We start from the raw sequence: 27078 nt of genomic DNA, 5'->3' as shown, positions 1-27078 counted from the left end.
GCATAATTCTAGTGATACTCGCAAGAGCGCAAGTATGGGTCCACTATTGAGACTTCCCAGGACATTCAAGTCTCTGGAAGTCAGCGAGGAAGGACAGAATAGCAGATGGGCCAATCCAGATGTGCTCCCCGTTCCTAGGCACCAAATTACCTATGACTGGAAGGCGTATGCCGGTTACTGGTAAGTCGGCATCTGCTTTACTGCGATCATCAACCTGACATGCCGCGACGTTTCTCTCTAGGCTAGCAGTTGGCTTCAACACTACAACATGGTCGCTGGGTGCCAGCAACCTGGCCAACGGTCTCGATGCCGGAGCCACAATAGGCGCTATAGCAGTGGGTGTGGTTATTGCTGCGCTCGTTGCCTTCGTCAGTGGCGAGCCTGGCATTAGGTATCACCTTGGCTTCCCCATGATTAGTCGTACCACCTTTGGCATGTACGGGTCGTACTTTGTCATGTAAGTCTTCAACAATGGTACCTACAGTCATGAGACTATACTGAAACCCTCGTTTGCTAGTATGCTCAAGGTAATTCCAAGACACCAGAGAACCTCGGATACTTACACTAACGCACTCCAAGTGCTTTGTCAACTTCATCTTCTTTGGCATTCAATCATACTGGGGCGGTTTAGCAGCAAACATTGTACTCTCAGCCATCTTTCCAAGCTTTCGAAATCTGGAGAACACCATACCGAGTAAGTGCCCTCGAATGGAAATTGTTGTGCCTGGAAATTCTTAAGCATGCTCGTGCTTACCTCGTTCAGCATCTTCTGGCATCACTACTAAGCAGTTGATTGGATTCATCATCTACATCGTCATATTCACATCGATGATGTTCATTCACCCCTCCAAGCTGTCTAGACACGTGTGGATTTCTCAGGTCTGGGTCACAATCACCATGTTCGGGCTATTTATTTGGGCAATGTCCCAAAATCACGGAGCTTCCTTCTTAGCGCCTTCAAAAACAATCTCAGCAAGGCATGTCATACTGAGATGATTGAGAGAAAACTGTGCGAATGCTAATCCATTACAGTGAGAGATCGTCCGAATATTGCAAGCCATAAGCGCCGTCGCGGGAGCGTGGACCGGTGCCTGTATCCGCCAAGCCGACTGGACGCGCTTCACAAAGTCGAGGACCGCAGTCGTTGCTAACCAACTGATCACGGGGCCCATCGCCGGAATCGTGTGCGCAGTCATGGGCATCGCCGTCACAAGCGCCATTGCCGCCATGTATCCAAGTTCCCTCAGCGGCAGCAGCTCGACCGTATGGAATCCGATTTCCCTCCTAGACTATCTACAAACACAAGACTACAGTGCTACCACGCGCGCTGGGACTTTCTTTGCTGGGCTCGGGTTCTTTGCCAGCCAGATAACCATCAACCTTGTCCAAAACTCCGTCGCGTGCGGCATGGATCTCGCCTCCATGGCGCCCAAGTACATCGACGTGACGCGGGGATCGCTCATCATGTGTGTCGTCGGATACCTGATTCAGCCTTGGCGATTTGTGAACCAGGCGGGACTGTTTATCAGCGTGCTCAACTCGTTTGGCATGTTTGTATCACCACTCGCCGGTATCAATGCGGTGGACTTTTGGGTAGTCCGCAGGCTTAGATGGAAAATCCCAGACCTCTACAAAGGAAAGGAAGACAATATTTACTGGTACACTGCTGGTCTCAACTGGAGAGCTTTTGTTTCCTGGGCTGTGACAATATGGGCATCCTTCCGTAAGTGTTGCCACATGACTTGCCTTTCTTGATAATATTTTGCTAATAGTTGTTACAATAGCCGGGTTTATTGGTGCCATGAATGGCCAAAGCTATGGTGTGGGTTGGACAAGAACGTTCCAGGTCACTTGGATTGTCGGCTTCTGCGGTTCTGGATTGGTCTACTATCTGATTTGCTTGGTATTCCCACCTCCAGGAGCTCCATATGTTCTAGAACTACTGGATGACCACGCTTCGCCAAGAATTGATGGTCAGTCCGTATCAGACATGGACGTTGGCCGTGAAATGGTTTCCGCAAACACAATGGACACAAAGGGCGAAAAGGCGAGCGACTCGCAGTGAATTTATTAGTGGACGATATGCTTTCAGCTTGCCATGGTATAATCCCTTCCCTGAAACCTCACACAAAAATTCACAAAGCTCTCTGTCAAGGACCATGTCTGGGTACATAATTTCAAAATAGTCTAATTCGCCTTGGTCTTAACGGATATGCGAGTTTTTCACAGCCACACTGATTTATGAAGCCTTCTGTGCCCTTTGACCCCTGTCTTGACTTTCCTGTTCCAAGTACTGATCGTTTCTGATCAGGCGCCTTTCTGCTCGGTATCGGCAGCCATCATTGTCGCACCAGACCCTCCCCCTGCGAACGACAGTAAGACGATTGGTGCACGTCGGTCCATCAATGGCGTTATCGCAGCGATGAATATAGTCTCTGCCCATGGGACAGCCGCAGACCTTGAGCACGTGTATGCTCCAGCACATGTTTGTTATAGCGTGATGTTCCAAGTTTGTGACTTCTCGAGTGGTGCAAATTTTGAAGTTCCCCCATCCCTAGCTCCCAAGCTGGTGAGAATGAAATCCAGGTCTTGCAGAATCTGCACCCAACGCAAAGAATTGATTCAGGTAGGGATTATATATGGCAGGTCACAAAGAAATAAGGGGATTGTGACAAGGCCGCATTTTATGAATACTGGGTACTCGATAAAGAAAGACTGCCATTGTCAGATTCGCTATTAAACATTGAGGCAGCAAATTTTGTAGCACATTTTTAAGCAGGTTGACACGTAAAAAGTCACTTCAGCGGAAGGATTTAGACTGAAGGAGCCGTAATTGTCATGAACTTTCATTTTGAGCTCGACACCCAACTGGCAAATCGACACTGCGGGCCGACTGCATTCTTTTCGGCACATGATAGTATGAATATTTTGAAAACAGCTGCACGAGCTCAAAACTGAATATATCCACTTTTTATTGAGCAAAAAAGCAGGTCGACGGGTGCTTCGCAGGACCACAGCAACGGGATACGAGGATTGCTCCAAGGCAAAGTAGGGGGATCAAATGAAATGAAATATTAGGATGCGATATATTTGGTCAGTAGAAAAAGAAAAGGGCAAAAAACCACATTCTGGATACATTCCGTCCCGGATTCGAACCGGGGACTCGGGAAATCAGGTCATCCTCAAAATCCCACGTGCTAACCCCTACACTAACAGAATGGGCTTACTTTGTTGGTGCGAGAGGGTTTCTATACACCTCTATATAGCGTAATCAGAGTGGACACAGTTTGATGGTCAAATGCGGAGCTACTAAAGCCAAATGGGGCATGCATAGATGAGGATTCACCATCGTGGCCAGCCTGAATACAGGTGCATGTGGCTCATGCCTGTTGTTTTGAAGTATGATGACTCATAGAAAGTGCATGGTGCCGTTGGGGCCTCGAGTTGGAGGCTGCCTGGAACATAGGCGCACAATGACTTATTCCAACCGCTAATTGGGATCCGCTATCTTTCAGAAACAACACAAATTAAGGGATGATATTGCAAACAAGAAACGCCGTGAATAGCACCACATGATTTAATATTCCCGCGGGGTATAGATATATATGTTGCCCTTTGAGCTACCTAAACGCCGTCCCGTAGAAGAGCCCACAATGATTTACCTACCCTTGACCTTTCTAATGACAACCATGCTGCCCTCTAGTTCCCAGCCAACCTTTTCGTTGCTGATCAGGTCCATCCAATTGGCGTCGGTGCACTTTTCGAGAAAGGCCAAGTCCACGCTCAGATAGCTGCGACCAAAGCACTTCAGCGCGTGTCGCCGCATGGCCTCCTCGGCGTACTCGAGCAGCTTGGCCTTGTGCCCGTCGGCGCTCATGCGTAGCCGCTTCAACAGCATGTAGTTGTCGTGCGTCAGCGCCTCCAGCACGCCGTCCACCTTGGGATCCCGCAGCCTGTACCGATGTCGTAGGGTGTAAGCCTCAGCGAGGTCGCTACGACGACACGCCGTATCTAGGATCAAGTAGCCCACCACCTCGCTCGTCTCGATGCTCGTCATCGGGTGCCGGGGGTGTATGCGGCGCAGGAGATGCAAGATCGATGGATGGTAGGTTTCGGGGTTTTTGACGAGCACCGCCAACCGTATGCAGAACAGGTATGCCTGCACGGCAAAGTCGTCGGCGCGCTTTGATGCGACTATGCCCTCGCGCAATTTCCTCAGGGCCGCAAGGACGTCGGAAAGACCCTTGGTGTTGCTCGAAATCCCCGATGGTTTGAGCGGCACTCCGGGAGGGGCGGTGGTAGCATGATGAGGATGCGGTCTCGCAGATGTCAAGTGAGGCGTTGATTGTGCATGTGTGGTTGTTGTCTTGTCGTTGGGATACGGGTTTTGTGTCGTCAAGTTGAGTGAAGCAAAGCGTCGTAGTAGTTCTTCTCGTTCGCCAGCGTCGGAGCAGAAGGTCATGTAGCGCTCAACAATCTTTGTATAGTATCGTTCTTGGGTTTTGAGGTCCAGCAGTCTGTCATCACCCTTTGAGGGCAGTCCCATGGCTTCTAGCGGATCGAGCTCGACTGGCTTCAGGCGGCTCCATGGGGCAGATGATGGTGCTTTGCCGCCGCGATAACCTCCCCTGGCACCGCCGCGTCCACCTCGTCCACGCATTCTCAAGACATGCTATGACGAGTCAAACTCGTAATGGGAAAAAGAAAGAGCTGACGGTCCAAGATTCAAGGAGATGAGGCTGCCAAATGCACCGTCGTTTGGCGGGGTTGAATTGCTCGGTAGCTTAGCTTAATCTTATCGCATGGTGTGTAAACAATAAGCGGAACTAGCCAAGTGCCAGGGGAGATCCATGCCAGTGGTTCCCGTCTCTCAGTCAATGTTATAGCTGGCCATATTTCAGCCGTTGATTCGAGATGCCAAGGACTTGTTCTCGTCAGGCATTCACAGTTTCATTTGGGTCATCTTAGAGCAGTAATTTTTACAATTCAACAAAAGTCATCTCGCTTCTGACGAATTGCGAGAGCGTGTGATAACTGCAGGCCCCCCAAGTGCTAGAGTTGATGCTGCAGCAAGCATTCCAGAACCGCTAGAGATATAGTCACAACGAGGCGGATCAATTCCTGTCGTCAAAGAGTACAATTTACATACTGTACTTGTGTCGATAGCTCATTGCAACAGACTTGTTAAATCTCGCAATATCTCGCAAGCTCTCAACGAATATACATCACCGTACGCCGCGGCACCGACACTGGCTTGACTGGTTGATGCCGCGGGGAACCTCGGCAGCCTTGAGAAAATCCGGGGTAGGAACTCCAACTGCCCCGCAGAAAGTCATGATAAAATGAAGTCGTAGCGGACTAAGTGTAAACGAATTGAAATCTTTCTCCATATTTCCATTTTTTTATTCTATATTCATATACCCGAGAAACCAATAGAATAACACTCAAATAAACATCATGGCGGATCGTCTAAAGCAGTTGTACGGGCAGCTCAACTTTCCCAAGGGGCTGCTCGCTGGCCAGACGGCCATTATCACTGGCAGCGGACAGGGCATTGGCGCCGAGGCAGCTCGTCTGTTCGCCAATGAGGGAGCCAAGGTTATTGTTTCAGATATTGACGGTGGTACGTGACTGCACAGGAGCATATCAGCCTCCGACTCTCGTCATGGTTCAATGGATCATATTCGCTTACACATATTCCGTCTGTAGCAAAGGCACAATCCGTAGCAGACAGCATCAACACCGGCGGCGGCAAGGCTCTGGCAGTTCCGGGCGACATGCTGGACTCGGCCTACATTAAGACACTGGTAGCCAAGGCAGCCGAGTTTGGAGGCGGTAAGATTCACATCATTGTCAACAACGCCGGCTACACGTGGGACGGCGTCATCCACAAGACAACGGACAAGCAGTGGGATGCCATCGTCGCGCTCCACGGCACGGCGCCGTTCCGGCTCATACGCGAGGCCTCGCCCTACTTCCGCGTCAAGGACGGCGAGCCCCGCAGCATTGTCAACATTTCATCCACCAGCGGCGTCCACGGCAATGCCGGCCAGGCCAACTACGCCTTTGCCAAGGCCGGCGTTACTGGTCTCACCAAAGCCATCGCCAAGGAATGGGGACCAAACTTTGGCGTCAGGGTCAACACCATTGCCTATGGTCATATTGAAACGCGGCTCACCCAAGCCAAGGAGAAGGGTGCCTTTATCACGGGACCCAATGGCGAGAAGATTGCGCTGGGCATCCCGGAGGCTCAAAAGGCAGCGGCTGGACCTCAGTTGTATGCGGATATTCCCCTGAGGAGGCCTGGATCGCCGACCGAGGCTGCCAGTGCCATATTGGCTATCGTAAGCCCGCTGTTCTCGTACGTGACTGGCCAGACCATTATGGTCACTGGTGGTCGCAACATGTAACGGGTCCAAGATGTGCAAAAGCGTATTATACAATAAACATTTGAATATAGACCTGGGTCACAAAAGAATTGAGTACTGGCAAATTGCGGCCTGCTTTGGCCTTGTATATTAGTAGTGTCATCAGCAGAAGATGTAAACACAAGCCGTCCTAACGCCAGGCAGTCCTCGTGTTCCTGTTGTACATCTTGAAAATTCGTCCAGCTAACTCCCCTGGCTGGTGTAATTCTTGCAATCCACCCTGTTCCTTCGACGTGAGATTTCAACCTTAGACCTTCAGCCAGAGGCTCAAGACACCCTTGGCATACTCGACAATCTCGTCGCCTCCCAGCTTACTCTCACCGTAGACACGGTCCACGAACGAGATGGGCACCTCGGCAACGGTGCAGCCCATGGCCTTGGCGCGGACCATCATCTCCATCTGGAAAGTATATCCCTTGCTCTCGGTGCTCTCAATGACCTTTTGCAGGACAGGCTTCTTGTACAGGCGGAAACTGCCGGTAAGGTCGCTGACGCCGGGGCGCAGGACAGTGTCGGCAAACAGGTTGGCGCCGCGCGACACGAACTTGCGCTTGAGATCCCAGCCGTAGACGCCGCCGTCGCCGGCGTAGCGCGTGCCCGTCACAATGTCGTAGTTGGCCTGCTTCTGGACCTCGATCATGCGGGGGATGAACTTGGGGTGGTGGCTAAAGTCGGCGTCCATGATGATGACGAAGGTGCCCGTCACGAATTGCATGCCATGCACATAGGCTGTACCAAGACCCAGCTTGCCCGTTCGGGTCTTGAGAACGACATGTGGCGAGTAAGCCTTGACCAGCTGGTTGGCAACTTCTTGGGTTCCGTCGGGCGAGCCGTCATCGACGATTATGAGCTCCCAGTCGAGCTTGCTAAGCTTCTGTTAGCTTTCCATTATTTCCCTTGGTCCAGATCACGACCGTTTGTCGAAGGTATTGTCTGAATCGGTTCGTAGTCAAAAGCCACATACTTTTCGGTAAAGGTACGGTTGAGCAACCAGGCGACAATGGGCAGGTTCTTGCGCTCATTGTATGTCGGCAGGATCACCGAGTACTTGTCTCCCTTGGGTGCCATTGTATCAAACAGATGAAATGAATAAAATATCGAAAGGATGGAATCGCAATGGGAGTTCGGAGAAGAATCGAAAGGTCTGCTGGATTGTCGGCGTGCAGGCGCAAAGGAATGGATGAAGTTGGCGATAAGGGGGAATCCGGGGGTTGCTGTGTCGCGTTCACAGAGGGTCTGGACACGGTTTACGGGGGAGCTGAGAGAGTTGTCCAGCTGCGCCAAAGGTTTGGAGCTCGGGCCTAGCCTTAAATTAGTGGAAATTCATGGCCAAGCAAAAGCGCTACGCTAATAGTACTCTTCTACAAACGACTTCTCAGTTGACGTCTTACGCATCGTAAATATAAATGATTCGCTTTTTGTTCTTTCTTTGCAAATTGTTCTTCTTGGTATTCCTATGAAGGGAGAATTAAAAAGAAATTTTGAAAAAAAAATAAAAAAAATCAGAGAAACAGCAAACAATTCGAACAGATGTTCAGCATGGAGGCTTCACAGTGAGATGATATCACGATTACCTCGCCAAAAACAAAAGAAGAAGCAAGAAAAAAGGGAGGAAACATCAAGTATTTCATTTCATCTTGTTCTATATCCAAAGTGATCCGCTATATGATCCAATTTTAAAAACCTCTGCCCTTTCTCTTCACAACTGGCTTCTTGACTGCACCACTTGTCTTGATTTTCTTCTCATCCTTTGTTCCGTTGACGGCTTTCTTGACCGTACTAGTTTGCTGCTCTGCGAGCAGGCGATCTTGCTCTTTCTGCTTATCCGCCGCCATCTGCGCCTCAATCTCCATCTTCCTGTTGAACTCTGTTTCGGTAATACGTTTCTCTCTTGCCGAGTACCCCTTCTCTTTCACTGAATAGAATACGCCACCCAACTCAGCCAACCAATGAGGGTCAACCGAGGTGACAGTAGACATGTATTCCTTGCTCGTGAGAATAAGCTCGTGATAGACTACATAGTCGGGCAGGAAGCCGAGTCCATATAATGCTGACGTTGGGTGTAATTGTACCGTGACCGACGTTCTCAGGTTGACGTACTCGCCAATGCCCTTGACCTTTGCAGCCTGGTGGTAGTAACCAGAACAAATACACTTTCGAATGACGTCCCAGTCAGTCCCACAGGAGATCATTTCCATCTTTTGCATCTTCATAATGTCAAGAAGCTGATCGCGGATCTCCTTGGCTCGGCGGAGTGACTTGGGATGCAAAAAGTGACGCGTGCACCAGCCGTCAGAATAGCCATTTGATCTCCATTGCGAGTAAACGTGAAGGTAAGTCAAGTGATCTGACTCGGGAACGAAGAACTTCTCACGTGCAGCATCTGACTCTTCCTGGCGCTCTTTAGGGCGGTAGAACACGTTGGGAACGGAGAGCATGGCGACAATGGTTACCATTTCCTCGCTACAGCCATATTCCTCAGACATGATCAATAGCTTGGCCAGGGGCGGGTCCATGGGAAAGGCGTTCATCTTCGCACCCAGATCGGTCAGCTCTCCAATATTGTCCAAAGCACCAAGAGCCCATAGGTCGAACAGCGATGTGGTGATCACATCTTGAGGTGGAGGGTCCATAAAGTGGAAGTCCAAAAGATCCCTCACTCCGAGAGATTTCAACAGCAGTACGGTGTTGCTCAGATTCGTTCGCTGGATTTCGGGAATGGTAGCGGTGTAAAGCTCGTCCTTGAAAGCCTTTTCGGTGAATAGTCTGAAGGCCTTTCCCGGTCCAGTTCTTCCGGCACGTCCAGCACGCTGGCCTGCGTTTGCTTGGGAGATTGGTGTAATCTGTAAAGTATCCATACCCATCCTGGGGTTGTACACCTTGAGTTTCGAGTAGCCGGCATCCACCACATACATGATACCATCAACAGTCAGACTTGTTTCCGCAATATTGGTGGCAACGATGCATTTGCGGACACCAGGTGCTGCACGGTCAAAGATTTTTGCTTGCAGATCTGCCGGCATTTGACTGTAAATCGGCAGAATGCTCAACTTTGGCGGATCATTCAATGCATCCAGTCTTTCCCGGAGTAGTTCGCACGTGCATTCAATGTCTTCCTGGCCAGTCATAAAGATCAGAATATCCCCCGCCGCCATTGAAACATGGATCCTAAGGGCTTGTTGAACGGCTGCATCAACGTAATCCTCAACTGATGATCCGTGAAACATGACGTCAACTGGAAAAGTCCGTCCTGGAATGAAGAACTCAGGCGCACCTCCGAAAAACTCGGAAAAGCGCTTCGAATTCATAGTGGCTGAAGTGACGATGAGTTTGAGATCGGTCCGCCGTTGCAGGATTTTCTTGAAAAGACCCATCAATACGTCTGTATTGAGAGCTCTTTCATGGGCTTCATCCATAATGACACAGGAATACCGATCTAGATCCTGCTCGTTGAGTGACTCTCTTAACAGAATACCGTCGGTCATATATTTGATGACGGTCTCATCGCTTGTGCAGTCCTCGAAACGGATTGCATATCCCACCGTACTTCCCAGCTTCACTTCCATTTCCTCGGCGACACGTTTCGCCACGCTCATGGCAGCGACTCTTCGAGGTTGTGTACAGCCAATCATGCCCCGATTTCCGTACCCATCTTCGTATAAGAATTGCGCAAGCTGTGTCGTCTTTCCCGAGCCTGTTTCACCAACCACGATGGTGACTTGGTTGTCTGAAATCACCCTCATTAGGTCTTCCCTCACTGCAAAAGCAGGCAAATATTCTCGTTGTTCCCTGAGGGTCTTGCTTTTGCTGAAGTCGGAAGCGCCCTCACTCTTTTTCATGTGTTCGCTGAATTTGTTGCCCCCCGTCTTGCCAGTTTCATCCTCTGCAGCGATTGGTAGTGCGCTATCGCCATCGTCCTCCTTGATTCCCATGATATTGCCCAAATTTGTGCCAGCCATATTCGTAGCTTCTTGTGCTTGGCGTTGCCTTTCTCTCTGCTGTCTCCGTTCCTTAACAACACGGCTGCCCTTTCGACTGTATACGGCCATGTCGCTTTGATAATCCCGAACAGCAGGCACAGGATCCAATTGCTTCGTGAACACTGTCCTGCCATCCAGGAATGGAGGCTTGAGGTCGTGCACCAAAAGATGGACTCTTGTGCCTTCGTCGTCATCCTCAAAGTCGTCACCGAATCTCCGCTGAGCAACACCGGATGTCAACATGCGGTTGGTCTCCCAGGCGTCATTATCCTTCTGCCGTTGCAGTTGTCGTGCGTTCAGATGCTTCTGTCCAGCCTTCTTCTCCACCATGTCCTGCTCGCGGTGTCGCTGCTCGACCCATGACGAGTCGTACGAGGCAAAGGGGTCATGCGACTCATCGCCAAAAGTGTGCCCGTTCTCGTCGCCGAGATACCAATCCCGGTCCAGTGCATTCTGGTCATCTTCGGGCACCAGCGGCTCGGGAGTGTCGAACTCTTGCTGTTTCGGCTTGGATTCGCGCGATGCCGCCTTGCCGGCGCCTGTTCGTGAGGACCTATTCGGCAGGGAGGCGTATCGATCATCGGATCTCAGAGGGTTAAAGTCGAGCTTGCGCCGCTTTGGGCTGAAGTTTCCGCCATTACGATCCATGTCGACGAGGTTGGGGGACGGAGACTAGGCAGGCACAAACTGGGCGGTTCGCGCAGAGTCTATGAAGACCTTTGGGTGACAATTATTTCGTGTGACTTTGAGCCAAGTCTGTTGAGCGAAGCGCTCTACTTCAAGGCGCTACTATGATTGACGCGACCAAGACTGCGCGGAGACCAAGACTGGGGGCGTATTCCAATCAAGTCGAGGTCCCACGCTCAGGAGCGAAGCACCCACAGCTCTGACATAGCTGCCGGGACTACGATAAGATAAGCATTGTGCCCCGCTAAAATTATTTCTTGGGCTGCCCAAAATTTTTGGACGCCGTCGCGGGGAACTTTTGCTGTGTAAATAAGCCATCTTGTATATTGCAAAACTTGTGTATCTCTTTTGCGAAACACGGGCTTTGCAATGTCGTCCATGATCACAACTGCTGCCTGGGTGCCGCGCGGGTTTGCGGCACCTTTTCCAACAAAGTATGACTTTGACGACGAGGAATTCGAGCGCATCGCCGAGCTTGCGAAACTCCAGCTTGACGACGCAAATGATGAACTAGAGGATGCGCAGGAGGAGGAAGCTGCTGGAGCCAATGCGGCTGGCAGTGGTATCGAGGGTACCTCGTCCCCAGCAGCCAAGGCAGAGAAGCAGAGCACAGAAGCGTAAGCTCGCCTATTATCTGCATATTTCGCAGGAACCTCACTAAACCATTGGCGCAGCATCAACATCGACGACGATGACCTGAAGGAGTACGATCTCGAGCACTACGATGACGATGACGAAGATCAACCCGAAGGCCAGAAGATGGACATGTTTGGCAATGTCAAGTCCCTAGCTTACTACGAATCCAACAAGGAAGACCCTTACATTACGATACCCGATGGACAGAACGACGATGAGGACGAGCGGGAAGAACTTCAGATTCTGGCCACGGACAACCTTCTCTTGGCTGCCAAGGTTGAAGATGAGCTGGCACACCTTGAGGTGTACGTTTATGAAGATGAGGCAGACAACATGTATGTCCACCACGACATTATGCTTCCTGCCATTCCCCTTTGCGTCGAGTGGCTCGACCTGCCCGTCGCCAAAAAGGGCGTTCCCCAGGACTCGACAGCAAACTTTGTCGCAATCGGTACCATGGACCCGGATATTGAGGTCTGGGATCTCGACACTGTGGACTGCATGTACCCCAATGCTATTCTTGGCCAAGGCAACAAGGGCCCAGATGCGGACAAGAAAAAGAAGAAGAAGAAGTCAAAGAAGGCCAATGATGAGTTCCACGTCGACGCTGTTCTCTCGTTAGCCGCCAACCGGAAACACCGAAACCTCCTGGCCTCGGCTTCCGCAGATAAGACAGTGAAGCTCTGGGACTTGAACACTGCAAAGTGCGCCAAATCGTACAGCTACCACACCGACAAGGTGTGCTCGTTAGCATGGCACTCGGTCGAGTCCACCGTTCTCCTCAGTGGTAGCTACGACCGCACTGTCGTGGCCGCAGACATGCGTGCGCCTGATGCGAAGATGCCCCGGTGGGGCGTTGAGAGTGACGTTGAGAACGTCCGATGGGACCCTCATGACCCGAACTTCTTCTTTGTGTCGACTGAGAACGGCATCATTCACTATCACGATATTCGAAACATTCCCTCGAGTCCTGCGGCCAGTAAGCCAGTCTGGACACTGCAGGCTCACGATGAGTCGCTTTCATCGTTTGACATCAACAACCACATTCCCGGCTACATGGTCACTGGATCGACAGACAAGACTGTCAAGCTCTGGAACATTCAACCCACTGGCCCTGCCGTGGTCGTCACGCGCAACCTCGATGTTGGAAAGGTCTTTTCTACGACCTTTGCACCGGATGCCGAGGTAGCTTTCCGCCTCGCTGTCGCTGGCAGCAAGGGCACTATGCATGTCTGGGACACCAGCACCAACTCGGCCGTGCGCAAGGCTTTTGCTCACAAGATCTCGGGTGAGCCGACCTCGGGTGTAGAGGACAGATTGGTGGGAGTAGCGGAGGACGACACGGATTCCGACTCTGATGAGGGAGACGATGACGAGGAAGAGGACGGAGATTCCATGGATGAGGACTAGATTTGGGGCTCCATTTTTTGAGTTTAATTCCAATGAACACATGTTGATAGGCCCGGTTTCAATGCGACACAGCTTACGGGAATGGCACGGGATATTTCCCTCCTTAAAATTCGATTAACAACTCGACCAAGGGACAACACCCACATTGGAGACTCATCATGTTGTCCGAGTGACGCTGTGTTCGTTGTGATTGTAAAATCAAACCTTGGCATAGAAGTTTGAGAAATTGCTGGAAGTTTCGTATAATCCGAAAGTAAAGTTCTTATCAACCTTGGATAATAATCATCTTCAATCGGTACCTGCATGACGTGACGCAGGTCAGATGCCCGGCGCTCGCTGGCGCACTCGCTCACATGCAAGTGATTGAGTCAGAACTTCCCCATTTGTGGCAATTCGCAGTAGTAGCACAAACAAGTCTACACAGTAGAATTCGGAGGAAAACATCATACAGTATATTCACGGTGCAGTCCATCGGCTCCTCTTCAGGGCGGTGTAAAAATCGGTTGCTCTTTCTTTTCCAGGGCATACGTATTCCCAGGTAGGTTGTCAATGCGAATATCAGATGGTTTGCAGCATCAAACGAAACCTTGCCGGGCATTTTTAATGAAAGGCGCATTCTATGCGAAACTATTTTGCGGGGTGATACTCTCAAACCTAGCTTGTTCGGGAAGAGTGAACAGCCCCCTTTTAAGCCATGGGCATAGTAAAATTTTGCAAATGGAGTCTAGTAACGTCCAGGTCGAGCATAAAGAGATTCGTTGGATGTGAGTTGTCGTTCAATGGAGGGCAGCGATTGTGTATCCAAAGCCAACATACACGTGTGTTGGTGTGCTGGTTTCTTTTGGCCCGATGTGCGCGCTTCCAAGAAGGGAACATGGCGCGCAATGAAAAAGCGACGAATTCGCAGATCTCATGGTACTAGCTCCGGCTCACCAGGCCGGATGATCAGCAGGGACGAATCAGTTTGGATTGGGGAGCGCAACGCGGGCCATTCAAGTGGTCTTTGCGCTTTTGGTCAAGCAGGTCCAGGTTCCTGAAACGTTGGGCGGGAAGACAAGGGTCTTGCTTGGAACAAGCGACCAATGAAATGAGTTCAAGCTGCACAACTGCTCGCCTGGCTGTGACTTTTGTTTCGACTGGACCAACTTGGACGAGGGGCACACCCATTGAGGAACAGAAGAAAGGTGATATGATTTGTCGACACAGTGATGGGCAGCATTTAGAGCCAGCGTGGCGGGAGCATCCAGGAAGCAGCAAGCAGCGAGCCAACAGAATCAAGCAAAAGACGTTACTGGGTCTGGCTGGTTCTGGTCCGTGATTCGGTCATGGCCTCCCTGGTCGTGGTGTGCTTTGACTGGGGGGGCCAGGCTGCGTGTGCTGCTTGGCCTGCTTCTTCGGAGGACAGATCCCTACACAGTACAGCCAAGTCGGTTTGTAACAATATCAGTGACTAACGATATCTGGCAATAACGATCCATCCATTTGTTAATGTATTTTTATTAGTGAAATATCGTTATTTTGCATATATTCGCGTTTTTACGATTATCCACCTATATTATCGGGATTTTTGCAGGTATCGTTATAAAAAGTGGTGTTTTCTGACGTAGCAGAGGTATGCAATTATGCCTAACCTACGGGCTATAGCAGGCTTATATAGGCCTAAATAAGGGAAAAAACAGCTATTAATAGCGGTGAATCTATATTAAAAAACGCGAGTTCCTAATAATAATAATTTAATTAATTTAACCCTAATCGTAATAATTTTATTTTTATTTAATTTTGCTTATTTACGCGATAAAAATAATTTCCGATTTAAAAAAAAAAGCGTTTTGCATTTAATTAAAAGTAAAAGCAATTAATCCGAATTAAGCATCGCGAATAGCCTAGCCTACGCTAAAAAAACCTTATAATCCTTTTTATACGCGAATTCGGCCGCCTTATTAATTAATCTATTATATTAGAGTTTTTATTAAAAAAATTTAACTATTTTGATTTTATTTAAATTAAGCGTATAGCGGATGCTAAAATATAAAAGCGTAAAGCAGCTCGATAGCCCGATTTAGAGGCTGCGTTATTTAACTAATAATAGCACTTATAATACTTTTAAATTAATATTACCGGCTATATGCTATAGGCTGGGGCTATTAAGCTATAGGCTTAGCTCTTATAATATAATTAGCTTAAATTACCTAATTTCTTTGCTAAATAGGTTAACGGCTTTAAAAAGCGGCATTATATTAGGGATTATAAACGATTTAGGGAATTTAGTTTTATAAATATTACTAATGCTAAAGAACGGATAGAAAAACTGCGCTAAATTATTAGCAATTACGAAAGCAAAAATATCTTTAATTATAACAAAATTAGATTATTTTGGAAAATGGCGCCTGACTATACTTTTGCTATATATAAGCAAAAAGGCACCAAAAAAGATAAAGCCAAAGTCACAATTTATTACATTTATAATACCGACGGATTACAAAAACTAAATTACTGGATTATTAGGAAATTAAAGCATCCACGCTGCTTTAGCTATAAAAACCGGGGTATCGCTAATTTGCTAATTATTTATCGCAATAATAAAAAAGGGTAGATAACTTTAATTATTTTTAGGGAGTATTTGTTTTGGTTTAATCGGCAAATAATTAGCAGGAAGGTTTTTTTATTAATCGATAAATTCGCATTTTATAAAACTGCTTTAAAGCTAATTTAAAATAAAGGTGGCTTAACGAATACTATAGTTAAGCTATTACCGGCTAATTATACGTCTTTATATTAGCCCTTAGATTAGGGCATTATTAAGTATTTTAAAATTTAATATAGGCGGAAATAGCTTAATTATATAATAGTTAATTTTATTAATAAAACGGACGCCAGCATTATAATTACTTTATTATAGGCTATCGTTTAAATAATTAAAGCCTAGAATTCAATAAAATCTAGATTTATTAATAACTGCTTTCGCAAAAGCACTTTATTCGGCCTTATAAAGGGCCCTGCAAAACAGCCAGCTAATTAGGACCCCCATTTAATCCATATATAATAGCAGATTTAGCAGCTGGCGCAGGCTAGTGCGATTAAAGCTGCTATAGATTTTTAATAATTCCTTAATTTACTAAATAAAAACGTTAAAAATAGCTTCCTTAATAAGGATGCGATACTCTTTAAAATTAGGCAGTCCTACGTTATTAATATAATTAAAGCTAAGGAAAATCGGGAGGAGGAAGTACGCCTGGTCCCCTACGAGGAAGCCTAGGACCTGTTAACTACTGCATTATTATAGGCTAAACAACAGGAAATTATTAATTTTTAATTGCTAAAACTATTGCAAAAGCATTAAAATGGACTTATACGCCGCAAAAAGCAAGCAATTAATGCTGCAAAGCAATAAATATCTATAAATAAGTGGCTATAGTAGACTACATAAGGTTTTTGGTGGTAATTAGGTGGTAAATTTATGCCCACTTTTATAGTGTAACGATTTCTCTATATAACGATTTTTATGGCTTGTAAATGAATATCGTTACAAACCGATCTGGCTGTAGGGGCGGCAGTAAGTGCGGATACCCAGTGAGGCGTACCCACTGAGCCACTGTCGCCAGATTCGCAGGGACCGCTCGACTGCTACCTGTAGTAGCTGGCGGCTTCAGTTGGAAGAAATAGTCGTCGAGATCTGTTGGTCTCGTCTCGTCTTGCACGAAAGCGTCATCAAGTGCGCACGAGTAAGACAAGCTCAAGCCACACCGAGCAGAGCAAACCGCTCTGCCGCTCCAGATCCCGGGATTGCCAGCCAGCTAGCCATATCTGGGAGCGGAAAGAGGCGCGAATATGCGCTGTTCCTGCTTAGCTTACCACCACCTCTCCCTCCACAAGGCAGCTCGGGTAGCTTACTACGTGTACGATTTAGGTACTGTAGTGGTAAAGACTGTCATCAAGATGTGCGTGTCTGGTAAGACATCAGGATGACTGCATCACTTAGTACTAGTAGTGATTCTAATGATTTCACTACTGCAGGTGGTTGCATCTATGACCTGCAGAGTAAAGGTGTTGAAAAGGCCAGAAACAGGTTGTTTGCTGCCGTGCTCTGATTCAGGAACATTAATGATTAAAGCAGGGGACGGGGGCCAGAGTTTGGCGAAACAATCTATCTGCCTGTACCTGCATTGGACCGATGATTGACAAGGTGCGTCCCAAAGCCGTCCCCCGCGCCAACGGGAAAAGAGCACTCTGCTCTGATGGGACGAAGTTCGTTCACTCATTAATGACCCAGAAATTGAGTGGGCTCTCCCTTTCCACCGCAAGAGCCGATTCGATCCAGCAAAGGGAGCACATCTCACACCGAGTGCATGCGAGATGCAATTGCAAAGTCGATACATCAAGCACATGTATGTATTCCCAAATGCAGTGCAACAAGTTATCAGTGATGACTGTTCTTGTTGTTCGGGGAGTTCCCTGGGATCCGATCCCTACGTCCTTCCACTGCACCCTTCTCAGTGGGTGGCGCGCTTGCAAGTGTGGCCACTCTAGCCTGAATGAGTTGGATGGCGCGCATTTACCCAAGACGAGCAGGGATGCTCTTCCCTGTCGATATGTCCGGGTCCCCCTGTGCTAATTTTGTGGATATTGACGCTCCAGACGGCGCGCATCACTTGGTGTGGACTAGCTAGCATTCGATCGTAGGCTGTTTGGCTGTCTGTTCTGCTGTCTGTCTCTTTTTTTCTTCTCTCCCTCCCATTCTCCGCTTTGTGCCCCTGGATATCGATTCCAGTCAGCCAGTCATGGCTCGCTGCAGTCAGTCAAGTTCCCGATATGGGCAGTTTGACCAAGGTAGTGCGTACTTTGTCTTGGTTGCATAGTAGGCATATCCTTCATAGAATTGCCAGACACAAGGCAGGTACCGTTGACTTTGCAGACATGTGGCTCAAGCGCCTCAACCCTGCACATACGTTGGCTGCTTGCTCATCGAAGTTTTTCTTCTTTGCATTTTTTTTACTCCTAGCCTGTGCATACTGTCCATGATATCCGTAGTGCGATATGAATGCTCCATTTTGGACTGCCCTTGCAATCAGTCGTGGGCCTCCCCCATCCATCGCCCCCGGAGGAGAGGGACCAGTTTAGCTCTGCTCGACTAAATCCAGGTCCCTTTATTATCGTGCATCCCCCCGCCGGCCACGCGTGGACGATGCTCGTCTCCGTTCCTTTCAACCCTTCGGTCGGGATTACTACTCTTCTTTTCCAGTCTCTTTCGAGATCTTGTTGTCGTCGAATCCTCGCTCGCTCGCTTGTCGTAGGTAAGAGCTTGGGTGAATCAGGGCCATCATTCCTTTGAAGCCCTCGACAATCATATTTTTATTTTTTACTTTTTTATCTTCTCTACTACCACCACTACCATTATTTCGGCACACAGTCCCTTAACGGAACCCGGTTGTTTCATTGTTTCTACTGTCTGGCACACACAAAACTATACCACCACCCAACCGAGGACCCGATCAGCTGCACGTTTGGACATAGGCACAACCTGATCACCTGCAATCAGTCCACCGCACGTTCATCACGGCCACCCCCTTCAGTATACGGCATTCCATTCAGTGTGCCGTCTAACAGGAGGAACCCACAGTCATTCACACCAAAAAGATCTTGTGATTCGCCTACCTTTGAAAGGACCGGTGTCACAGGCAAAACATCTACCTACTCAATCAGTGTTACGCTACTACAACAACACACAGTCGTCACCACATTCCGCAGGATATCCATTCCATCTCCCTTGGCGCACAACTACGACACGTTTTCTTCGCTTCCATTCTTCTTTTCGTTTCATCATCCGGCACGACCCAGATTTTGATCAACTTCTTCTTTATCCGCCTGAACATTGATTATCAAGCCGCAAAGCCGTTTACCGGGGACCACCATTTAGCTTTTCCCCGGAAATCGCAACTAACACTATTCGCGCCCCCACCATTTCACGGGTGCCAGCCACGAAAAGTCAAAAAAGTTCATTGAGAGTATAGCAGGGACTCCTTGTGCAGTGTTTTCATTTTAAAAAGAGAATCTCAGCAACTTTTTATTCTCTGAGTTCCTTTTATTTCAGAACAAACCAACTCGTCTCAGCTCGACCTTTTTCTTTTTCTGTACCACTTGTTCTTCCTGTTGCCAGCTTCTGATAGCTGAGAGAGGGGCCTGTCTTGGCATAGGCCAATTTGACCAATCCTCCTTCCTCATCCAGGTAACCTTGGAGGTGCCACGCAGCGCACTAGGAGCCCTTCTGTAAGCTATTCCAGAGGGAATACAGGAGCGCATCAGCTGTCGGTCAGAGAGACGATTCTGGTCACTACGGAACCGACGGTCCTCTCACACCGCTTGCTTATTGGTGCCATTTCGGCTAGTTTGTCTTGCTTCTTGATCCTGCTCGTCATTTTGTCTCTGAAGGCTTCAGTCAGACGTGCATCTCGGTTGTTTAGTACAACCCGTGTCATCAGACTTTGGAAGATTCACATTCGCCCCAAAGTCTCTCCTCGCCATACTTCAGCTACCAAAGGTCATCCCTGATTTCGACCTGTTTGTCGCATCCTCTACCTAGTCAACTGAACTAGTTGGATTCAGTCAACAACAGCAGCCAAGATGTCGCTTGCTCGCGCCTTTACAACGAGGCGTGCGAAGCCTTCGCTAGATTTGAAGGAATCGAATGGCAGCATTCCGCAGCGCAGCAACACCACAAGCAAACGCCTGGGATATTCAGGCTCCATCCGCCACAAGATCTCAGGTCCTACAGAGTTGACGCATACTACAAATATGCTGGCATACAATGCGCCAGACCTGTACCCAAAACCCGCCTCCTCGCCATCCTCAAGAACCTCCGAGGACGACTCTGATGGAAACCGGACCAGCGCCTCGTCCCCCCCAACCAGTCCAGACATCTCTTCGACGGAAACCAATCATGTCACCCCGGAACCCAACCATCTGTCATGCTACTTTACCGCTCCAGGTCAAAAAGTGACACCATCCAAAGTCATGAAATCCGATGCCCCAAAGATTCCTCAAAGGGCACTTTCTCACACCAAAAAGGCATCCTTTGACAACTTGGCTCGACAGCAATCGCTGAGGGGATCCAATGGATCGGGAAGCTCCATTTCTTCCAAAGGTAGCCATTCTCACTCGAACTCTGCGACCTCGACAGCAGCCACGTCGGTCTCATCCATGGGCTTCTCTCGCAACAAGGACCAGATCCCAGAAGTGCCCGAGGTAGAAGAGAGATCTGGAGAGGCAACGCCAACTCAATTTCAACCCAGCCGCCAGCCATCCCACAGAAAACCGGAATTGTCAACTTCTCACCCGTTCCGCAGTGAGCTGGCGCAAGTCTCCATGATTGCGGAGGAATTTGGAGTTCGGGACAAGCTGCACATTCATGACGAGGAGGCTAAAGAGCTCGTACGAAAAGGCCTGCGCCTTTATCGAGCTGAAGACTATTTGGCAGAGGTCCACAGCCTGCTTGCGACGTTTTTCGTGCCAGAGAAGGTCGAGTCGCAACCAGTCTGGATCTAGACATTTGCGGTTGCTTTGGCATCACCACGGCGACAAGATGATCCCTATTGGGTCAACCACCTTTTACGACAATTTTTTGTACATAATTGGACGTCAATTTGAGAATGACTAAACATCTCTCTTGGCGGACGACGAAAATGAGCGATATCATATTCATGTCACATATCACGGATACCACTTGGGATGGGAGGAGTACGCGGGACTGCTGTATTTCTGAGCAATGGGCTCGGTCAAGCACGCATTAAACAGTTGGGCGTTTGGACAGACATTTTAATCCTAAACCTGGATGATACCTAAGCTGAACATGGACCCATTAGACACGGGCCGGTTTTTACTAGTACTTATTTATTCTTGGAATATTTGATGCGTATTGTGAGCGACAGTTGCGGGAACGCCACTATTCGTCTATAGACTTAGACTATCACTCGTTTTGAAAAAGACAATGCGCACCCATTCACTCACCTGTATTCTTCGCAACATGATTTTCCGTCTTGGTCATGACGTTTTATGCATCAAGAGTGTCCCACTACGCTCATCAAGATACCAATTTCATCTATGTCAAACAGCGCCGCCCACGACGGCAGCAACCGCAACACTGCGGGGACTGCCCATTCTAGCGGCGTGTGGCCTCTCTCGGGCTCCGAGCTCATGATGGAATGCCAGAGTCAAGTCCACCAATCACCTCTAATTATGTGCAACAGCTGTCCCCGAACCCCCAGTTTCGGACCACGTGTAGCGGCAACTTGTAAGCATATCTCACATAACGTGACGAGTGGCAAGAGATCGTTTTGCTACCAGGAAATTGACTATATGCCGGACCAATAAATTGTCTTTTCCATCCACCCCTTCAGGATAGACCGCCCGTTGCAATGATTTCCCGGCAGTCGGGCGTCAGTTTTACCAGGAGGGTCGGGGCTCGCAAGACGGGTGTTTGATCTGCGACCGGGGGTTTGTGTGTTCTGGTGGATCCCGGGTCAATTTGAATCTTTCCAGAACATAGTCGTGACGGATCGGCGAGAATTGCATGATCAATGATTATTTGACAGTATGTGGTATATTGTATGGCAATCAGATTCGACCATTCGAGTCAGTCGCCTTCCCTGTCTATCAAGTTGCAGTGTTCATTTGCCCGAAAGACTTCATGTGCGAGTGGTTGTGGCTATTCATGACGTTTGATGACTGGGCATCTGCTTCGACCGGCTCAGCTCGGAAGGCAAAAGAAAGTCATCATATCAGCAGAGAAGAAGAAAAATCATCATAATCCGAGGACCTGGAGGGAATTTCCTGGCTCCTTCGGGACGATCGGGGATCCTGCTGCCTGGGAACGTGCCCGGTAAAGGAGTCAATGTCCCAGGCAGTACCACTGAGGCTGAGCAGCACTACACCATCTGGTTCATTCCTCTTGGTCTATATTCTGTGTGAATGGATAAGCTCAGCGTGTGTATTGGACCATGGTACCTCCCGCTGCTGACACCTGCAGAGTTGTGGCACGCATATTGAAATCCTTCTTATATCGGAGCGCGGACCTATTTTTGTCAGCTCGTGGCACACCACGCGTCAAACTTCCCCTGCCAGACACCGGCTGAATTCAGCCTCACGGCCGACAACAGGCTGTTCAGCAAATTGTCTGAGCCGTAGAAGAAGAAAGTTGGCTCTTTCATCACTAGAGAAACAAGCCGTTTGAGATGTGTAAGAAAATCAGGGATAATGCATTCGCTTCTTGCTTTTTTCTTTTCTGGTCTTCTTTTTGTACATGAGTGGGATGTACGCACTATGAGCTGTGATATACAAAGTAAAGCTTGCAATGCCTTGCCAGCAAAGCGTTGAAGCTTTCCCGTTTCGCCAAAGGAACGTCTTTGCGATGGAAGAAATCTCATTTTCCGATTCCTAATTACGCACATTCCCATTGTTTGACTCTTGAGTATAGTACAATTTATCTCATTTGTTGTAGACAGCGACATAGTCAATGGTAAACACACCACCAGACGTGGTTGAGGGCAGAGGTGTGGCTGAACCAAATGCTCCATCAGGGAATCCGCCACCCATAGCCATGTTGAGGAGAATAAAAACGGGCTTGTGGGCAGCATTCTCCCAAGCGGCTGCCGACATCTGTGACGAGGTCACCTGCCAGTAGAGGACGCCGTCGAGGAACCAGCGCGCGGCCTCAACGGAGCCGGTGCGGTCCACCTCGAGCGTGTAGATGTGAAAGTTTCCTTGGCACGCCGTGCCGGCGCATGCCATGTTGCCGCCCAGACCGTTTGGCTCGTTGCAGAAGCCACCTGGGTTGACGTCGCAATGCATTCCGCCGCTGCAGATGTTGTAAGCCAACGTGATGGTTTTGAAGTATGACAGGCAGAGACTCACTAGGCCTTGTTGACACCATTGACACTTTCCAAGATGTCAAATTCACCAATGGACGGCCAGTTGGTATAGTTGCCCCTGTAAGCCGCGCCCAGCGTCCAGAATGCCGGCCAGTAACCGGCGGGTTGGCTCACGAGCGGCAAGGCCATCCGGGCTTGGATGCGCATGGCGCCGCCGGGCCGAGCTATAAAGTCTTTGCGCACCGTCTCAATGCGACCCGAGGTCCATCCAGTCCCCTTTTTGAGCGCGACGATCTCGAGCGCCCCGCGGCCCGTCTGCCGCACGTTGGCAACACTGCTCGTGTAGACTTGTGTTTCTCCCGTTCCCCAGGCGGCAGGCCCTCCAGGATAGCTTGTCCCGACGTCGGTGATCCACTCGCTCCTCCGCGGCGGAAGCCACTTGCGGCCGGTAAAGTCATCGCTCCATGTCAACTTGAATCCGGGTATGGCGGGCACGACGGCTTCGACCGAGGACGTCAGGGCTACGATAGTGACAAGATGCTTGAGAATACCCATCCTCTGATTTAGACGGCTTGGGACAGCCGCAATACACAGAATAACACAAAGATACGAAAAGATTGAAAAAGGATAAATAGGTAGAAGGAGTGTTTATGGCAAAATCGCCAGGTAAAAGAGTGACTGAAACGACTACAAAAATGATCGTGAGGAATGTTACTATTCGGCAAAGCGAGATACACAGGGGACCGAGCTACGAGATAGGGACATTATCATGGACTGCATATATACTTAGGCATACACTTCAGCAGAACCACTTTAGTCGAGAACACGGCAGAGAGGCCACTGATCCAGGTTTCCCTTCGTCAGAGACAGGCTTGAAGCTTGATCATCGTCCTGCTTAGATCTCAAGATCTCAGATTTGTTTTCTTGGCACGGCAGGCACTTTGAGTTGACCCAGGGCGCGGTGGAGGAGGCTTACAAGCATGAGAGACCCCGAGGACCCCAAGCCATTGAAGTCAGTTAAAACCCACGCCCTTCCCGGCCCCTGCATCCGGATTGAACGGATCTGGACCTCACAAACGCGAGCCGCATCTTTAAGCAGTTGTCGGAATGGTGCCGTTGATAGCGTGGCTAGATCTTCCCCTGACAGCTGCGGCGCAGACTTGCCTAGACCGTAGAGGTACTTCAAGATTTTCATCTACCACCCAGGGGACAGGAAGGAAATGTAGTTAGCCAAAGGCAGTAACATTCTGGAGGAACAAAGACAAGCTGGATTTATGATCGGCTCCCCGTTTTGGCCATTAGATACTGACCAGTACAGTGTAATTGCTTGCCTGTCACAAATGAGGGCCAAGAATATACAAGTAAACACGTAGGCGCATACGTTCATGTGAGTGTCGCGTACGCTTGTAGAGCAGACACGCATTTGGGGCTACCTGCGTCCCTTGGTTGTCCACGCCGAGTGTTCATCTCCCAGCGAGACTCAGGCAAAGAGGCGACGTTTCGTCAATAGACAAACAATATAGTACATGCAAATTGATGAGAGATCTTGTGTCAGCCCCTAGAGGATAGTCTCGTGACGCAAAATTCAGGGAGCAACAAGCCGGTCAACCAATGGCAGTGGCAATATGCGATAACGCGCTTTGAGTCAGGCAAGAGCAAGGGATGCCAAGCATTTCTGAAGACGGTACAACGAAAGCCATCCCTCGAAACCCCCTTTGGCCGCATGACGATGCTGTGCCGAACCTTATACTCTAACCTTAACGTGCCGTCCGCAGCCAAGATAGCGCCCCACGACATACGAGTTTTTTACTCAGCATAGCCTCCAAGGAATGCGCAAATATTGGGAACCTCAGACTCGATACTTACATCGGAAGCATCAAATTCCCCTGATATTGGACAGGGGGAGTTGTGAGCATCGAGCATCAACATTGGAGCTATACGAGCAGACTTTGAGCCGAAGCTGCATATACCCCGGCTACTAGACAACATGGATACCTATATATGTAGATTTGACATTTTAAAATTCATGCAGCTGTGAATTAATCAAGCATCTTCAACGGTCCGCTTATTCATGTCTGTACCTTGAGACTCGTGCGCAGATGAATGGCGGGAGCACCAATTGTGGCCAAAGTGAACAAGGTCTATTTCTGCTACAGCAATACAACACGTTACTCTGACAAAAACGCCAGCACCTGCCAGTCACTTGGCCAAGCAAAATCATAACTTGATCCCAATTGACAGGAGATTGAACGACAAACAACGTTCCCTCACCTTCGGACATGTGGGAGGAAGAGGGGAATCGTAGAATATCAAAGATGAAAATTTCTTCTTCAAAACTGGAGAGTAATGCATTGGAATCTCGGACACAAACTTGGAATACCCTCAATTTCCCCCTCGCCATCCCTGCCTCCCTGGACCTATGTGATCGATGCAATATATTTTCTCTTACATACATGAGGACAAAAGAGACTAGTTCTTTGTGTTCGTGTCTTCTCAAAGGACTTTGTGCTGTAGTTTACTTGTGGCCGCCTTGACACAAAGACAACAATGTCAATTGTTACGAAAGTCATACCAGAACAACGACTACAGGAACAAGGACGTTTCTCAATATATATCGACTCATGAAAATGTCATGTGAATAGTCATATCTTCCTATCCAAAGTATCTTTCGTTTATACGGCTGTAACTTACTGGTAAGTTGCAAGTTCAATATTTTCTTTTCTACATCCAACCACAGGTTGATTGTCGGTCTCTCTCGGTAATTCGATATTCGCCGAAATGTTGAACACATGTTATTGGTTTTTCTCATGCTGCCCAGCGCCCGCCGGGAAGGCAATGGGCACCCGTGAGTTTCCTATCGAACTGAACCATCGTCCCATCATGGAAGAGCCTCGTTCTGAACCTCCTGCCTCCATCCCCGTTCGTGACCAGGCTAGCCCTGTCTCGGGGCTCGTCGGCGCAGATGATGGAGCTTCACTTGCGGCTCTCCCTCCCAGCCGCAAGTCTTCCTTCCGCTCCAAGATTCGTGAGCCAATCACTGCCGAGAATTTCCGGGAGCAGGTCAATGAGACCATGGCCCTGGCAGAGGCTCTTAGCCGCGTAAAATCTAAACGTCGGGCTCCGAACGGGTACTTTAGTCCCGCCGTGGATAAATTCGCTGCCGGCACCGACATCGTCAAAGACGATGCCTCGTCTACGTCGTCGAGTACGACGGACCTGGGCCACATCGCTCGACACTTTATGACTAGCGATGTCAAGGAAATGGCCAACGCGACGGATGGCATTCGTGACTCCATTGCCACTTTTGATGAAGACGAGGTGACTTTGGCGACGGCGACGCAGGTGAGGGCCCGCGATTTGACGCTCAGGGACCAGATTGCCACTTCTTCTCCTCCGGCGAGTGACGATTCCTTCGAGGACGTATTTGTACTTACAGATTCGCAAGAGAACTCAGATGAGGACGACGAGGAGGACAATAGGCGGAGGTCAATGGTTGTTGAGCCTAGGTCGGACGGAACTTGTGAGCACAAAGAAGGCAATGGCTGGAGCGCATCAAGCGATGTTTTTGAAGACGACAGTGATAGGTCGAGTTCCGGTGACTCAAATTCGTCTTTCCAGACAGTGGACATGACGCCCCCGACTGAGCCTGAGTAAAGCATTGCGAACTTAGATAATTGAGCTATTGTATGAGGATGCTCCAATAGGTTGGGAGATAGAAGGCTTGGGCAGGCGCTGAGATATACTTATACCATAAATTTTCATGTAAATGCATCTGGGCTGTATAGATACTGTGTATGAGCTTTGATTTGAAAGTATCGTGACTTGAGGACTGATTATTTGTTGTCTAAGTCACTTAAATGGGCCCCGACCCTCACCACTGTAGAAGCCAAATGTAACGACTTTGGTTTGCCTGCTTGTAATATACATATGCGATCGATTCGTTCTGCGAAGCACCGGAAAGCACTATACTGCCACTTTTGGGGTGCAACGCTGTGTTTGAACTTGACGACAAATCTTCATCTGACGCACAATTTCAAAAGCTGCAGCGCCATGATACATGCACAAGAATGAAGGTTA

General features: G+C 49.0%; 9 protein-coding genes across 9 annotated transcripts; 5 read left to right on the top strand and 4 right to left on the bottom strand.

The window, feature by feature from the left end:
* Positions 1-34: 34 nt before the first annotated feature.
* On the top strand, positions 35-2065 carry PFICI_15309 (uncharacterized protein; the record flags this gene model as incomplete). Its single annotated transcript, XM_007843890.1, has 7 exons — positions 35-180; positions 242-457; positions 518-527; positions 580-694; positions 764-981; positions 1039-1723; positions 1785-2065. The coding sequence occupies 7 exons, from the start codon at positions 35-37 to the stop codon at positions 2063-2065; spliced, it is 1671 nt and encodes a 556-aa protein (XP_007842081.1).
* Positions 2066-3658: 1593 nt separating this feature from the next.
* On the bottom strand, positions 3659-4660 carry PFICI_15308 (uncharacterized protein; the record flags this gene model as incomplete). Its single annotated transcript, XM_007843889.1, has 1 exon — positions 3659-4660. The coding sequence occupies one exon, from the start codon at positions 4658-4660 to the stop codon at positions 3659-3661; it is 1002 nt and encodes a 333-aa protein (XP_007842080.1).
* Positions 4661-5457: 797 nt separating this feature from the next.
* Positions 5458-6410, top strand: PFICI_15307 (uncharacterized protein; the record flags this gene model as incomplete). The annotated part of the gene is made up of 2 exons (XM_007843888.1): positions 5458-5623; positions 5710-6410. 2 exons carry the CDS (start codon positions 5458-5460, stop codon positions 6408-6410), a joined length of 867 nt encoding a protein of 288 aa, XP_007842079.1.
* Positions 6411-6675: 265 nt separating this feature from the next.
* PFICI_15306 (uncharacterized protein) lies at positions 6676-7496 on the bottom strand (the record flags this gene model as incomplete). The annotated part of the gene is made up of 2 exons (XM_007843887.1): positions 6676-7294; positions 7393-7496. 2 exons carry the CDS (start codon positions 7494-7496, stop codon positions 6676-6678), a joined length of 723 nt encoding a protein of 240 aa, XP_007842078.1.
* A 608-nt stretch (positions 7497-8104) lies between these two features.
* Positions 8105-11056, bottom strand: PFICI_15305 (Pre-mRNA-splicing factor ATP-dependent RNA helicase prp16; the record flags this gene model as incomplete). The annotated part of the gene is made up of 1 exon (XM_007843886.1): positions 8105-11056. One exon carries the CDS (start codon positions 11054-11056, stop codon positions 8105-8107), a length of 2952 nt encoding a protein of 983 aa, XP_007842077.1.
* A 408-nt stretch (positions 11057-11464) lies between these two features.
* Positions 11465-13141, top strand: PFICI_15304 (uncharacterized protein; the record flags this gene model as incomplete). Its single annotated transcript, XM_007843885.1, has 2 exons — positions 11465-11712; positions 11770-13141. The coding sequence occupies 2 exons, from the start codon at positions 11465-11467 to the stop codon at positions 13139-13141; spliced, it is 1620 nt and encodes a 539-aa protein (XP_007842076.1).
* Positions 13142-19759: 6618 nt separating this feature from the next.
* On the top strand, positions 19760-20680 carry PFICI_15303 (uncharacterized protein; the record flags this gene model as incomplete). The annotated part of the gene is made up of 1 exon (XM_007843884.1): positions 19760-20680. The coding sequence occupies one exon, from the start codon at positions 19760-19762 to the stop codon at positions 20678-20680; it is 921 nt and encodes a 306-aa protein (XP_007842075.1).
* A 1938-nt stretch (positions 20681-22618) lies between these two features.
* Positions 22619-23556, bottom strand: PFICI_15302 (uncharacterized protein; the record flags this gene model as incomplete). Its single annotated transcript, XM_007843883.1, has 2 exons — positions 22619-22988; positions 23045-23556. 2 exons carry the CDS (start codon positions 23554-23556, stop codon positions 22619-22621), a joined length of 882 nt encoding a protein of 293 aa, XP_007842074.1.
* Positions 23557-25881: 2325 nt separating this feature from the next.
* On the top strand, positions 25882-26655 carry PFICI_15301 (uncharacterized protein; the record flags this gene model as incomplete). Its single annotated transcript, XM_007843882.1, has 1 exon — positions 25882-26655. The coding sequence occupies one exon, from the start codon at positions 25882-25884 to the stop codon at positions 26653-26655; it is 774 nt and encodes a 257-aa protein (XP_007842073.1).
* Between the last annotated feature and the right edge of the window lie 423 nt (positions 26656-27078).

Source organism: Pestalotiopsis fici (genome assembly GCF_000516985.1).
Source record: "Pestalotiopsis fici W106-1 unplaced genomic scaffold PFICI_Scf_17, whole genome shotgun sequence".
Classification (NCBI taxonomy): Eukaryota; Fungi; Ascomycota; class Sordariomycetes; order Amphisphaeriales; family Sporocadaceae; genus Pestalotiopsis; species Pestalotiopsis fici.
Note: the sequence above shows the minus strand (reverse complement) of the source record. Positions and strands in the feature narration are given on the sequence as shown.